This window comes from Phyllostomus discolor, chromosome 8 (assembly GCF_004126475.2).
Source record: "Phyllostomus discolor isolate MPI-MPIP mPhyDis1 chromosome 8, mPhyDis1.pri.v3, whole genome shotgun sequence".
NCBI lineage: Eukaryota > Metazoa > Chordata > Mammalia > Chiroptera > Phyllostomidae > Phyllostomus > Phyllostomus discolor.
The window spans coordinates 49,002,732-49,014,420 of NC_040910.2; the positions used below are offsets into that span (position 1 = coordinate 49,002,732).

General features: G+C 59.3%; 1 protein-coding gene across 3 annotated transcripts; it reads right to left on the reverse strand.

Annotated features, from left to right (window-relative positions):
- Positions 1-227: 227 nt before the first annotated feature.
- On the reverse strand, positions 228-7,882 carry LOC114503147 (cartilage oligomeric matrix protein). 3 transcript variants are annotated; one of them, XM_036032613.1, is made up of 19 exons: positions 7,442-7,882; positions 7,100-7,179; positions 6,703-6,754; positions 6,114-6,283; positions 5,343-5,480; positions 5,000-5,074; positions 4,747-4,905; positions 4,557-4,661; positions 4,342-4,449; positions 4,004-4,163; positions 3,439-3,557; positions 3,216-3,268; positions 2,932-3,113; positions 2,588-2,766; positions 2,417-2,465; positions 1,955-2,151; positions 1,114-1,286; positions 501-640; positions 228-392 (listed from the first exon to the last, which is right to left on the reverse strand). In XM_036032613.1, the coding sequence occupies exons 1-19, from the start codon at positions 7,518-7,520 to the stop codon at positions 346-348; spliced, it is 2,265 nt and encodes a 754-aa protein (XP_035888506.1). In that variant the 5' UTR covers positions 7,521-7,882; the 3' UTR covers positions 228-345. The 3 variants fall into 3 exon arrangements, with proteins under 3 accessions (XP_035888506.1, XP_028376370.1, XP_035888504.1); XM_028520569.2 differs by having other exon boundaries at positions 7,100-7,185; XM_036032611.1 differs by having other exon boundaries at positions 7,100-7,203.
- Positions 7,883-11,689: the final 3,807 nt, after the last annotated feature.

Genomic DNA, 11,689 nt, shown 5'->3' on the forward strand with positions numbered 1-11,689 from the left:
CTCCCCCTAATAGCCAGCTATTGGGACCTGTGTTTTGTAGGGGGAGCAACCTACCCCTCAGGGTCCTGGAGCAGACATTCTGGGGGTGGGTGGGCTGCAGCAGCAGGCCTGGGGCCTCCTGAGTCAGGGCTGGACACTCCTACTCAGTTGGGAGGGGGGTCCGCCACAGGCCCCACTCCCCGAGGCCAGACCCTACCATCTCCCCAAAGCAGAGACCACAGCCGCCATCCTGCCAAACACACTTTATTTTATCCTCTCTGATCTCCTCCCTCCCCCACGCTGGCTGCCCCTTGGTGCTTCTGCCCTGAGGGTGGCCACCATCTAACGGCAGGTCCCTGTCTGTCCCTAGGCCTGCAGCAGCTGCTGGATCTCATAGTCCTCTGGGATGGTGTCTGTGGAAGGAGAGAGGACAGGAGGGTGAGAAAGGGCGAGGCCAGCAGGGCAGACTCCACGCTCCCCGGTGGGCCTTCTCATCCCCTCTCCTTACTCCCTCCGCTCACCGTTACAGCGGTAGCGCAGGTTGGCCCAGATGATGTTCTCCTGGGAGAAGCAGAAGACACCTAGGCGGCCACCCCGCATGGTCGTGTCCAAGACCACGTTGCTGTCAGCCACCAGCTCAGGGCCCTCATAGAACCGTACTCTGCAGGGGGCAGGGGACAGTGAGGCAGGGGACTGTGAAGCCCCTCAGACCTTCGGCATCCTGCCCTGAAAGATGAGCCCCCTCCTCTCTCTGAGTGGGGGCCATAGACCCCTCCTGTCTGGCCCATACTCAGGTCAGGTAGGGTTGCCCCTGCCCTGTGCCTCAGCTTCTCTGTGTGAGAGAGAGCTATCCAGGGTCCTGCACACAGGAGGTGCTAACGAAGCGGAGCGCCTGGACTTTCCTGCACAGAGCAGGGGTTGAGAAATGGGGAGGGGGTGAGGCCTCACCTTCTCGCTGAGGCCCCACTGTGTGCTGGGCGCTAGGAGGGGTACTGTGCCCTGGGGCCAGTCACTGTTCATTCTAGCTGCCACATTGTTTCTGCTTTGCAGATGAGGGGACCGAGGCCCTCAGAGCCTCTCCTAGGAGCCAGAGTGGAGCAGGGACTCAGTCCCTAGGCAGGGCAAGGTGCCCACCTGATGTAGCCCACTTGGGGCCGGTGTTGCAGGAACCAGCGGTAGGATGTCTTGTCCTTCCAACCCACGTTGCGGGGGTCCTTCCAGAGCAGCCGCACCTGTGACGCTGTGTCCCCCGTGTGCCACAGTGCATTCCGAAGGTGCTCCCCGGGGCCCGTGGAGGACTTCACAGCCTGACACACCCAGAGACAGGGGCCCAGGGTCAGAGACTGCATGGGTTCCCTGGAGCCCCCCCCACCCCCGAACCCTGGCGGTTGCTTCAGGTCATGGAAGGATGATGGGGGCTTTAGGAGGCTGGGATGGGAAACCCACAAGGACACCTTCTTGGGCACCACATGGAGATTTCTAGGTGGGTCATGGGGACAGCAGTGCTCCGGGGTCTCATGAGAGGATTTGGGAGTCTGAGTAGGTTGGGAATCTGGGAAACTTTGGGGGTCTGCAGAAGGATTTAGTGACCTGTAGGAAGTTTGGAGTATCTATGGGATAAACTGGGGTCTAGAGGATTTGGGAAATTTGCTGGGAAGTTTGTGTGATATAGTTGAGTGATTCTGCAAAAGGATTTGGAAACTGTGGAAAAGCTTAGGGCTCTGTGAAAGGGTTTCAGGGCCCAAAAGATGATTGGCAGATGCTGGGTGAGGGTTTGAGGGCCTACGGGAGGACCTGGGAGGATGTGGGGCCTGTGGGAGTCCCCAGGAGAGCTGGAAGCAGGAAGGAAGAGTTTAAGGTCTATGGAATGATGCTGGAGGACTGCGAAGGCTTTGGAGATGTGTAGAGGGCATGGAACTAGAGGTCAGGTACCCTGGTACCTCCATCACCGCCACACTACACCCCCTCACCATACCTTGAGCTGGATGCCAGGCTCAGCCACGGCACGGAAGGGGTTGGCCTGCCAGTACGTCTGCTCCATCTGCTTCCACATGACCACATAGAAGCTTGAACTGTCCTGGTAGCCAAAAATGAAGCCAGCGTAGTCATCGTCTGTGGCAGTGTTCACGTGGAATGTGCCTTCAAAGTCCACGCCATTGAAAGCTGTGTAACCTGGGGGGGGGCAGACAAATGGGGTCCTAGACACCACAGAACCACCCCTTCCAGGGTCCAGCTTGCCCCTGAGCCCAGATTCCCCCTCAGTAGACCCACCCCATCCCCACCCCTGTGTCAGAAGACACAGCCATGACCCTGAACCCTCAAACCTGCCTTTAACTACCCTGCCCCAGCCCAGACCCTACCTGGTCTTGCCCCACCCTCCCTCTGGCCCTGCCCCTGAGCGGCTCCCTGCAGAGCCTTCCCCTTCTCCATGTCTCACCCACAGCCAGGCCAGGGTCACTGTTCATTGTCTGCACAATCTCCATCCCCTGATGGGGTCAAAGGAAGAGGGGCATCAGGTTGGCCATGGGGCCCTTGGCTTTCCAGCCCCTAGGTCAGGACCCCAAGAGAGGGTCCTGCACTACCCCCACCTGCTGGGCCCTGCTCCCACCTGGTTGAGCACCACCCAGTTGGGGTCTATTTGCGCATCCCCCTCAGGGTCCAGCACCACGGTCTGGAAGGCTCGGAAATCGGTGAGGGTGACCTCGGCATTCTCCGGACACACATCAATCTTGTCCACCACCTTGTCAGCGTCGAAGTCGCCCTGGCACGCATCACCTACGCCATCCCCTGAGAGGTGGTGGGAGACCCTGGGGCAGTGAGGTCAGTGCCAGGTGCCCACTCCATGCCTAGCTCCACTTACACCTTACACTGGCCCCACTGTGCCCACTCCAAAACCTGCCCCAGTGGCTCCCCATGTCCCATCCCCACCACAGGCCCCAACCCCTGCCTTACGATCTGAGTCTGCCTGGTTTGGGTTGGGTACCAGGCGGCAGTTGTCCCGACTGTCAGGGACCCCATCGTTGTCATCATCGTCATCACAGGCATCACCCTGTCCATCTCGGTCTGAGTCCTGCTGGGAGCTGTTGGGCACTGTGGGGCAGTTGTCCCGAGAGTCCTGGTGCCCATCCCCATCCCTAGAGTGGGTGGGTGGGGCAGAGAGACAATGAGATGCCCAGAGGGCCCTGCAGGGGCCACCCACCCTGAGCCCCCACACCCATCCCAGAAGGCCTCCTTACTGGTCTTGGTCGCTATCACAAGCATCTCCCACAAAGTCATGGTCCACGTCCCCCTAGGAAGGTGCAGGGGTCCACAATCAGGGCAGAGGAACTCAAAAGCCTCCAACCCATGCCCAGTTCCAGAGCAAAGGTACACCCTTCAGGCTGCTTTGAATGGGCTGCGGTCTTGTTAACACAGCCTGGGGATCACACTGGGGGTCTGACCCAACTGACCTGCCCTCACCTGGTCTGGGTTGTTCTTTTGGGGACAGTTATCACAGACATCTCCTACACCGTCTCCATCACTGTCCTTCTGGTCTGAGTTGGGCACCCTGGGGCAGTTGTCCGCCGAATTTTTGATCCCTTCGAGAAGCAGGAGAACCGGACAGGACCCCATGATTAGGCAGGGCCAGGCTGACTTCCGCAGGGCAAGTGCAAGCCTGGCCCAGAGTCCTACCCTCCCCTAGCGCGCAATTCCTGCAAAGTTAAACCCAAGTACTCATACAGACGTCATGAATAGATGGCCAGGGAGGAACCTGGCTCTTCTCTTGCCCTGTGAATGCACTCACCTGAGATTCTATGCCCAAGGTGGAAAAAGGACACCTCCCTGACCCTAAACCCCAGACCATGTGTTGCTTTTCCTCCCTGTAGCATCCAACATAGGCATTTTTCTGCTCCCCTGAACAAGGTCCATGGTTCAAATGGGCCTTCGAGTTAAGCTCACACCTTCAGCTTCTGAGCCCCCGGCCCCTGCTGAGTCCGGACCCCCATGTTTCATGTTTCCCCCACCATACCACCCCTGCCCCCACCGTCGCCGTCGATGTCGTCGTCGCAGGCATCCCCTCGGCCGTCCTGGTCTGTGTCTTTCTGGTCTTCGTTCTTTTGGGTTCTGCAGTTGTCGCACGCGTCTCCCCACTTGTCATTGTCCGAATTGCGCTGGTCTGGGTTTCGTACCAGCGGGCAGTTGTCCTGGAGGACAGGACCGGTTAAGAGGGGAGGGGGAGTCAAGCCAGTGGAGCAAATGTCACATCCAAGATTAGCCCACTGAGGCCCCGCCTCCTCTATGGAGCCCCTTGTTCCCCCAGGACCGCGAGTCCCGCTTCTGAGGCCCGCCCCATAGCTCTGCTAGACCCCGCCTTGGCCCCACCTCCTCGTTGAGGATCCCGTCACCGTCGGCATCTGGGTCACAGGCATCTCCGATGCCGTCCCGATCTACGTCCTCCTGCCCTGAGTTGGGCACAGTCACGCAGTTGTCCTAGGGGCCGCAAAGGCAGGCCTTAAAGGCGTGGTTTTGTAGCCCCGCCCACCCCGCGAGGACCCGCGCCCACGCTGGCGCTGGCCCCGCCCCCTGTACTCGCCCACCTTGCGGCAGTGGCGCTCCGAGCAGCGCAGCTTCTCATCCGGGAAGCCGTCCAGGTCCGTGTCTCGGCCGCAGAGAAGCCCGTTGCCAGCCCAGCCGATGGCACACTGCGGGCGAGGGGTGAGTGGATGCTCCGGCGTCACCGACCGCTATTTCCCCATCCCACACCCCTCCCCGCGTGGCTGCACTCACCACGCACGACCGCGAGCCATCGCGCTCCAGGATGCAGTCGGCCTTCTCGTGGCACGTGCTGGGCGTGCCGTCCGGGCAGGAGCGCTGGGCGCGCGGACGGCAGCCGGAAGCTTGGTCACCCACGAAGCCGGGCTGGCACTGGCCACACTGGAAGGACCCCTGCGTGCGGAAGGTGAGCCCGGGCCGCTGCCACTGCGCGCACCACCCCACCCCCTGCCCAGTCTCTCCAACCTTCTCTCCTCCTGGGCCTTACCCGGGTGTTGACGCACACGGAGTTGGGGACGCAGTTATGCTGTCCCGTCTCACACTCATTAATGTCCGTGCAAACCTGGGTGGGAGGGAGCGCAGAGGTTACCGCCCCCACGCAGACACCTCAGACCTGGTTCGCTGTCTCCTCTGCTACCTCTCCCCTCCATCCGCCACCGACTGCGGCCATCCCTGACGCGGACCCTTTCCTACCCACTCCCTCTAGATCCCAGTCCCTACCGCCTCTTTCTGGAGCGAGGCAGGGTATAGGCGGCGAGGCTGGAGAACGAGTTTACTAAGCAAAATGTGCAGCCCCCCCAACTCCTGGCGCCACTCCCCAAGGCCCTCACCTGCTTATTGGTTTTGGCGAAGGCGAGCCCCACGCCCTCGTGGGTGGAGCCGCTGTACCCTGATGGACAGGCCTCGCAGCGGAAGCCAGGGCTGGTATTGATGCAGCGGACCCGGGGGAAGCAGGGATGGGCGTTACACTGGGAGGAAAAGGGCCATGGAGGGTCAGAGGACTCGGAGCTCTTCCCCAGCTCCCCTCACCCCTCCAGTGATGCCTTCTGCTTTCTTAGGCTTAGAGTTAGAAAGTCCAAGTGTCATCAGCCAGCACTTGGACAGGGGGTGCCACGTAGGACAGAGGCGGGATCAGGAGGGGAGAGGGGCGCGCCTGAAGGGGTCTGCTTCTGGGACCCGGTGGGCTGGGTGGTCATGGACAGGGGGAGGAATTGTGAGGACGCGTGTCCCCAGCAGAGGGGGAAAGTTGTCCCCGCGTGCGTGCCAGTCGATGGGGAAGTCGTCGGGACGGGCTCCCGGCTGTGGTGGAAGTGTTGAGGCTGCCCAGCCCCGGAGGTGAGGGGGGTCGTGGGGCGGATCATTCCTGGCGATACAGGACTCATTGGGGTGGGCGTCGTTAGCAATGGAGGGGGTTGTCAGGGCGGGTGTCCCTGGTGGCGAAGGAGGTGGTGGGGGTGGGTGACCTCCGGCAGTGGGGTGGTCGTCTGGACGTGCGCCCTTGATGGTGAAGGGATCCTCCGGGTGAACACCCCCAGCTGAAGAGGAGATCTTGAGGGTAGCAGGGAGTTGGGGGATCACCGGGGCGGTAGGGGCAGGCACACCTCGTTGATGTCGGTGCATTGCGTGCCGTTGCCTGTGAAGCCCGCTGGGCAGGGTCCGCAGCTCGCTCCCCTCGCTGTTTCGGTGCAGGCCACGCCGGGGAAGCAGTAGCCAGGTGCGCACTGGGGTAGGGGGCGCACGCTCACGCCGGGGTTTTTCACCTGCTGCATCCCTGGCGAGGGGTGGGGGGAGGACCTAGGCAGTCAGGACCAACCAAGCCCAGGGGCGGAGCCTAGCAACACCCTGTCCCTACCCGGGGCTGAGTCCGTCTGGACCCCACCCCTGCCCTCTCTCGCTGCCCTCGGGTCTCTCCAGTCTCCCGCTCTGCGCTCAGCTTTTCAGCTTTTCCCTCCGAGTCTCTCTACCTCCCTGCACCTCCCGCACGGCTTCTGCCTCTTTCTGTGTGTCCCCTTCCCATCATCTCAGTCTCCCCTCCCTGTTTGCCTCTCATCCACTCTCTCGATCTCTGGCAGCCTCGTCCTTTTCCTCTTTTCTTCCTCCCAGTCTCCTCTGCTCTCCGTTTCTGTTTCTGTCTTCCCACCGCTTCTTGCTGTCCCGCCGTCCCTTCTCTGCCTCCTTAACTCCACTTACCGCACGCGTCACACTCCATCACCGTGTTTTTCAGGAACGTGATCTCCTTGACCTGCAGTGCAAGGAGGACGGTTTGTGGTCAGCGGGGTTCCGTCCTTCTCCTCCTCCCCTGGGACTTGCCTCTCCACCCTCCCCCCCTCGCACTACCTACCCTCCCAGCCCCTCTCCCTCCTTGGGACTCCCTTTTCCCCTGGGGGACCCCTACCCTCTTCCACAGAACCCCTTATTCCTGGGGGGGGCCCTTACCAGGTACCCAGGACCCTCTCCACCCCTACCGGGACCCCTTTTACCTGTCTCCCGCCCCCACGCAGACCCTACCTCCCAGACCCCCCACTTCCAGGCCTCTCTCCCATCCTCCGCACTCCTGTACCCTTCACCCCCCGCCCTCCGCCCGCACCTGCTGACGAAGCAGCTCCCGCACGTCCCGCAGCGCCGCGTTGGTCTCCTGCAGTTCGCGCAGCATCTGCTGGCCCAGGTCTGCACCTGAGCCAACAGGGGGCGCTGGTGGGGTGTCGAGGCATGAGGACTCTCCCCCATGCTACTCCTCACGCCACCACAGCCGCAGGGACCCCGGACACCCACCCCATTCCTTGAGCCTCTGCCTAGCTGCCTGCTTTCTACACCCTGCACACCCCCGCTTACTGTCCCAAGCCCCAGAAAGCCGCGACCCCAGGCCTCCCACGGGTCCTCCTGTCAGTTTGAGCATTAGGGGCACGGCGTGGGGGAAGGCGCGGCTCACCTAACCGGATCTGGCCTTGACCCGACACGCCAAGGGCGCCCAGGGAGAGCAGGAGAACGCAGGCAGCTGAGAGAACCATGGCGGCAACGGGGAGTTGAACCGCGGCTTGCTCTCTGCCGCCCACCAGGCCCGCGGGGCCTATTTATCCGGTTGGCGCGGCCGGCCCCAGGGACGGCCCACCACCGCCCTGCCCAGCGTCCAGCCGCAACGTAAACAGCCGGCGCTGGCCTTTTCGTTCAAGGCCCCACCCAGCTTGGCTGAACCGGGACCTGGTGAGGAAACTGAGTCACAGGAGCCAGTGCAGGGTCGGTGGGGCGGGGAGTCAGATGGGACCACCCTCCAGCTGTCTCATTCACTCATTCCTGAGTGCCTGCTGTATGCCAAGTCTGGCGCACAGCTGAGAACACGACGAACCCCATGACAGCCCCGCTCAACTCTCACGTGGGGAAACAGAGTCCAGAGTGGCTAAAGGTCGCCCTGGCTGGTGTGGCTCAGTTGGTTGGAGCGTCGACCCTGTGGGTTTGATTCTCGGTCAGGGCACATAACTAGGTTGCAGGTTCGATCCTGGGTCCAGGCACATATGATCCGGTTCTGGCACATACAGGAAGCAACAAATCAATGCTTCTTTCTCACATTGATGTTTCTCACTCTCCCTTCCTCTCTCTAAAAGCAATGAAAACTCCTTGGGTGAAGATTTTTAAAAAGAGTGGCTAAATGTTAGTACCAACCTCTGCCTCCCTCCCCGCTTTAGGTCAGGCTGACTGACACTCCACTCCCCCTCTGTGCCTCAGTTTCCCCTTTCACCTTGATGGTAAGCATCATCGTTAATGGTGGTGATTACTATAGGAAATGAGGGGTCAGATACAAGGAGGGCCTCTCAGTCTGCCTATCCAGGACCACAGAGGCATGCTCCTGGGCCCCTCACCCCAGAAAGCTGCAGGTGACTCCCCTCACCACTTTCTGATCTCCCCTTTTTGTGAGTGCTGGTGGGGGTAGCCTGGTTGCCCACTGTGGGAGCCCACTCAGTTTCCTAGTCTGTGCAATGGGCTGCTCATGTGTCAGTTGCCTTGGGGGGTGCACAAATTAAAGGGCTCCAGCTGGAGGTCTTAGAGGGGCCCCAGACTTCTGTTTGCTGAGACTTCACCATACCTTCCAAGCTTTGCTCCAGTTACTCTGGGAACAGCCTGTAATAAAAATAAAAATTACTGCTAATTAGGAAAATCATCTCTGTCAGCCCAGCAACACTCTTGAGCTACAAAACACATCAGTTTTCTGGAGTTAACCCTCTCCACCCCTACCCTCTGGAGGCTTACAGCCTCTATTTTAAAGATGGGGAAACTGAGGCCTAAATGTGGAAGTGATTAGCCCAGGGCCACTGCAAGAGGAGTAGTGAAGCTAGGGTAGGGTCACAGCCAGATCTATTCTGAAAAGCTGCAGAGAAATCAAAGAGGGCTTCCTGGCAGAGATGGCAAGGAAACCTAAACAAAAGGGAGGACTCAGCCCTGGCTGGTGTGGCTCCGTAGACTGAGAGCAGGCCTGTGAATGAAAGGGTCACTGGTTTGATTCCCAGTCAGGGCACACGCCTGGGTTGCAGGCCAGGTCCCCAGTAGGGTGTGCATGAGAGGCAACCACACATTGATGTTTCTCTCCCTCTCTTTCTCCTTCCCTTCCCTTCTCTCTAAAAATAAATAAATAATTTTTTTTTCAAAGGAAAGACTCAGTTCAGCAGAGGGAAAAGGTGAAGACAGTTCTGGCAGAGGGAAGCAGGTGGAGCTTGCAGGTGGGGAAATTTCAGGGTCATTCATTTACTTACCCCACAAATTTGCACTGAGCACCTACTGTGTGTCATGCCTTGTGCTAGATGCTGGATTCACAAGGTGAACAAACCCAACCCAGCCTCTCCTGCTTGGGAAGCCCAGGTTGGTGGGAGGCAGCTACATAATCATCCAAAGGGGCCGTGACTGTGATTGGGGAGCTCCAAAGAGGTGCCTGACCCTGCCTGGGGTAGGGGAAGTCTGGGCTGGCTCCCTAGAGGGGAAGAGAACACTGAACTAGGACCAGGAATATGAGGAGGACAAGGCCAGGCAAAGAGATGACAGAAAAGCATTTCAGGTAGAGGAGCACCATACACAAAGCCCCTGAGGCAGAAATGAGCCTGATGTACAAATTGATCTTAGGGTGGGGAGATCTTGGGGCTCAGGAGAAGCACTGTGGTGCTGAGGCTGTCTTCTGAGGGCAATGTGGAGTCACAGAGGGTAATTGAGGAGGGATGGACCTGGAGGGGAGGCTGGGTGGGAACAGCTGGCCCCAGCCTGGGCATTTCCAGTGAAGCACCCGCCTTGCCTGCTGCCTGCGGCTGGGCCATGAGCTCACCTCCTGTTTTCCTTGGCGTCTGGCACACCTGGGGGCCAGTCCCAGCTGGCGCTAGAATTCTTGGGAAAACTATGGTTCCAGCAGGGCCAGCAGGCATGCGTGTGCCTCATGCAGCTGGGACAAGAGCACATGGAAGCCAGGCCCCTGCCACAGGCTTGGCACGAGGCTGGGGCTTGGACACACGTGGCCTTGTTCAGGCCATGGGGAACAGCAGGGAAGGGCACTCCGGGCAGAGGGAACAACAAACAGGATGTCCCAGTTTGCATATCAGACAACAGATGACCAGAGATGAGCATTCTGGTATTACGTTCTTGCCTCCTGGATCCTACCAGCCCTGAAATATATTTTCTAGGAGTCTTTCCCAGACTTTGTACCTGCTGTTCCCTGCCACAAATACCTTCCTCTGTCCTCCTAGTCCTGGATCTGATCCTCCTCCTTCAGGAAGCCCTCCCTGCTTGGGCAGGGCTCAGGAGCTTGTGCTTGTGTGACCTGCGGCAGAGGATTCCTGGCAGAGAAGGGATGGCCTGACCCTGGGGACTGTGTTTAGTTCTGTCCCTCCCAGTCTGGGGGTTCCTCAGGAGCCTGGGGGCTGGTGTAGAGAAGGAAGGCTGGAGGGTTTGGTAATCTGTGACAACACCTGCTACTATTAATGTAACATTGTTATTATTCCTTATAATTAATGCAGCATTATTGCTATTGATAACGGTAACCCTTGCCAGCCCTGTTCTTTAGGACACACTTGGGAGCCAGTTGGCCTGGGTTGGAACTTCAGCTGGGCACAGCTTTGCTAAGTGACCTAGCCAACTTGCTTGACTTGTCTGTGCCTCAGTTTCCTTGCCTGTAAAATGAGCGTGATCCTTGTTAAGAGGAATGAATGAGCAAACTTGCATGCAGCATCTGGCTCCAGTGTCAGCCTCCTTATACAATAAGGAAATTATACACTATGCCACTCACACCTTAGAGGGTTTTTATTCACATTTTCCTGGGAGAGAAGATGAGACGCCTCAAGGTCACACAGCCAGGATTAGAACTGGGGAAGGTGGGACCCCTAAAGCTTTCATACACCCCCCCTCCCTGCCCTTGGCCACAGAATCCAGACGAGAAATGCTGGCCCAGGCCCCTCATTAGCTGTGAAGCCTCTATTGCCTGGGACCTCCTGGGCTGAGCCTTTGGCCAGTGCCCCAGCCAACTAGCTCCCCTTCCCACCACACCAGACCCAGTGGTTCTGGGATCCTGGCCAGGCGGGGGCTGAGGGTCTGGGGCCTGCATGATGGGGCCCCTGGGGCCCCTCCTGGCAGAGGTCTGTTGGGCCAGGAGACATGTGGGCGCCCCCGGCTTGCCCAGCTGCCTCCTTTGGTGAATCCAGAGGGAAAATATGTCGGGAAGGCAGCTGCCCTGCCCTGGGCGGGCCTGGCCACAGGCTCCGAGTCTGGGGAATTCATCAGGGCGGAGACGGAGGCCACAGCTGAGGAGCCTGACCCAGCCTGCCTCCGACAGCCCCACTGGGCCCATCTCTCCAGAAGGACCAAGTGGCAGGGGACAGGCTGCCATTTGGGCACTGGAGGCTGATAGACCCACCCTGACTTACTCTGTGACCTTCAGCAAGCCCTGCCTTTTCTCCCACTCTCCATTTGTGCCCTTTCCATCCCAGGCTTCCTGAAGGGTGATGATAAAGAAAGAAGATAAACAATAAATGTAGTGGCTACAATTTTATTTATTAAGTCCCAAACACTTGAGACTTTGCCAACCACTTTTGTGGGCTTTTTCTTTCCGTCCTCCTCCCCTGCACCGTCTGTGGCCCCAGGAGGCAGGAACCAGTCATCGTGGAGGCAGCTGGGCACGGCGGTGAAGGTCTTGGTCTCTAGCATCAGGCCC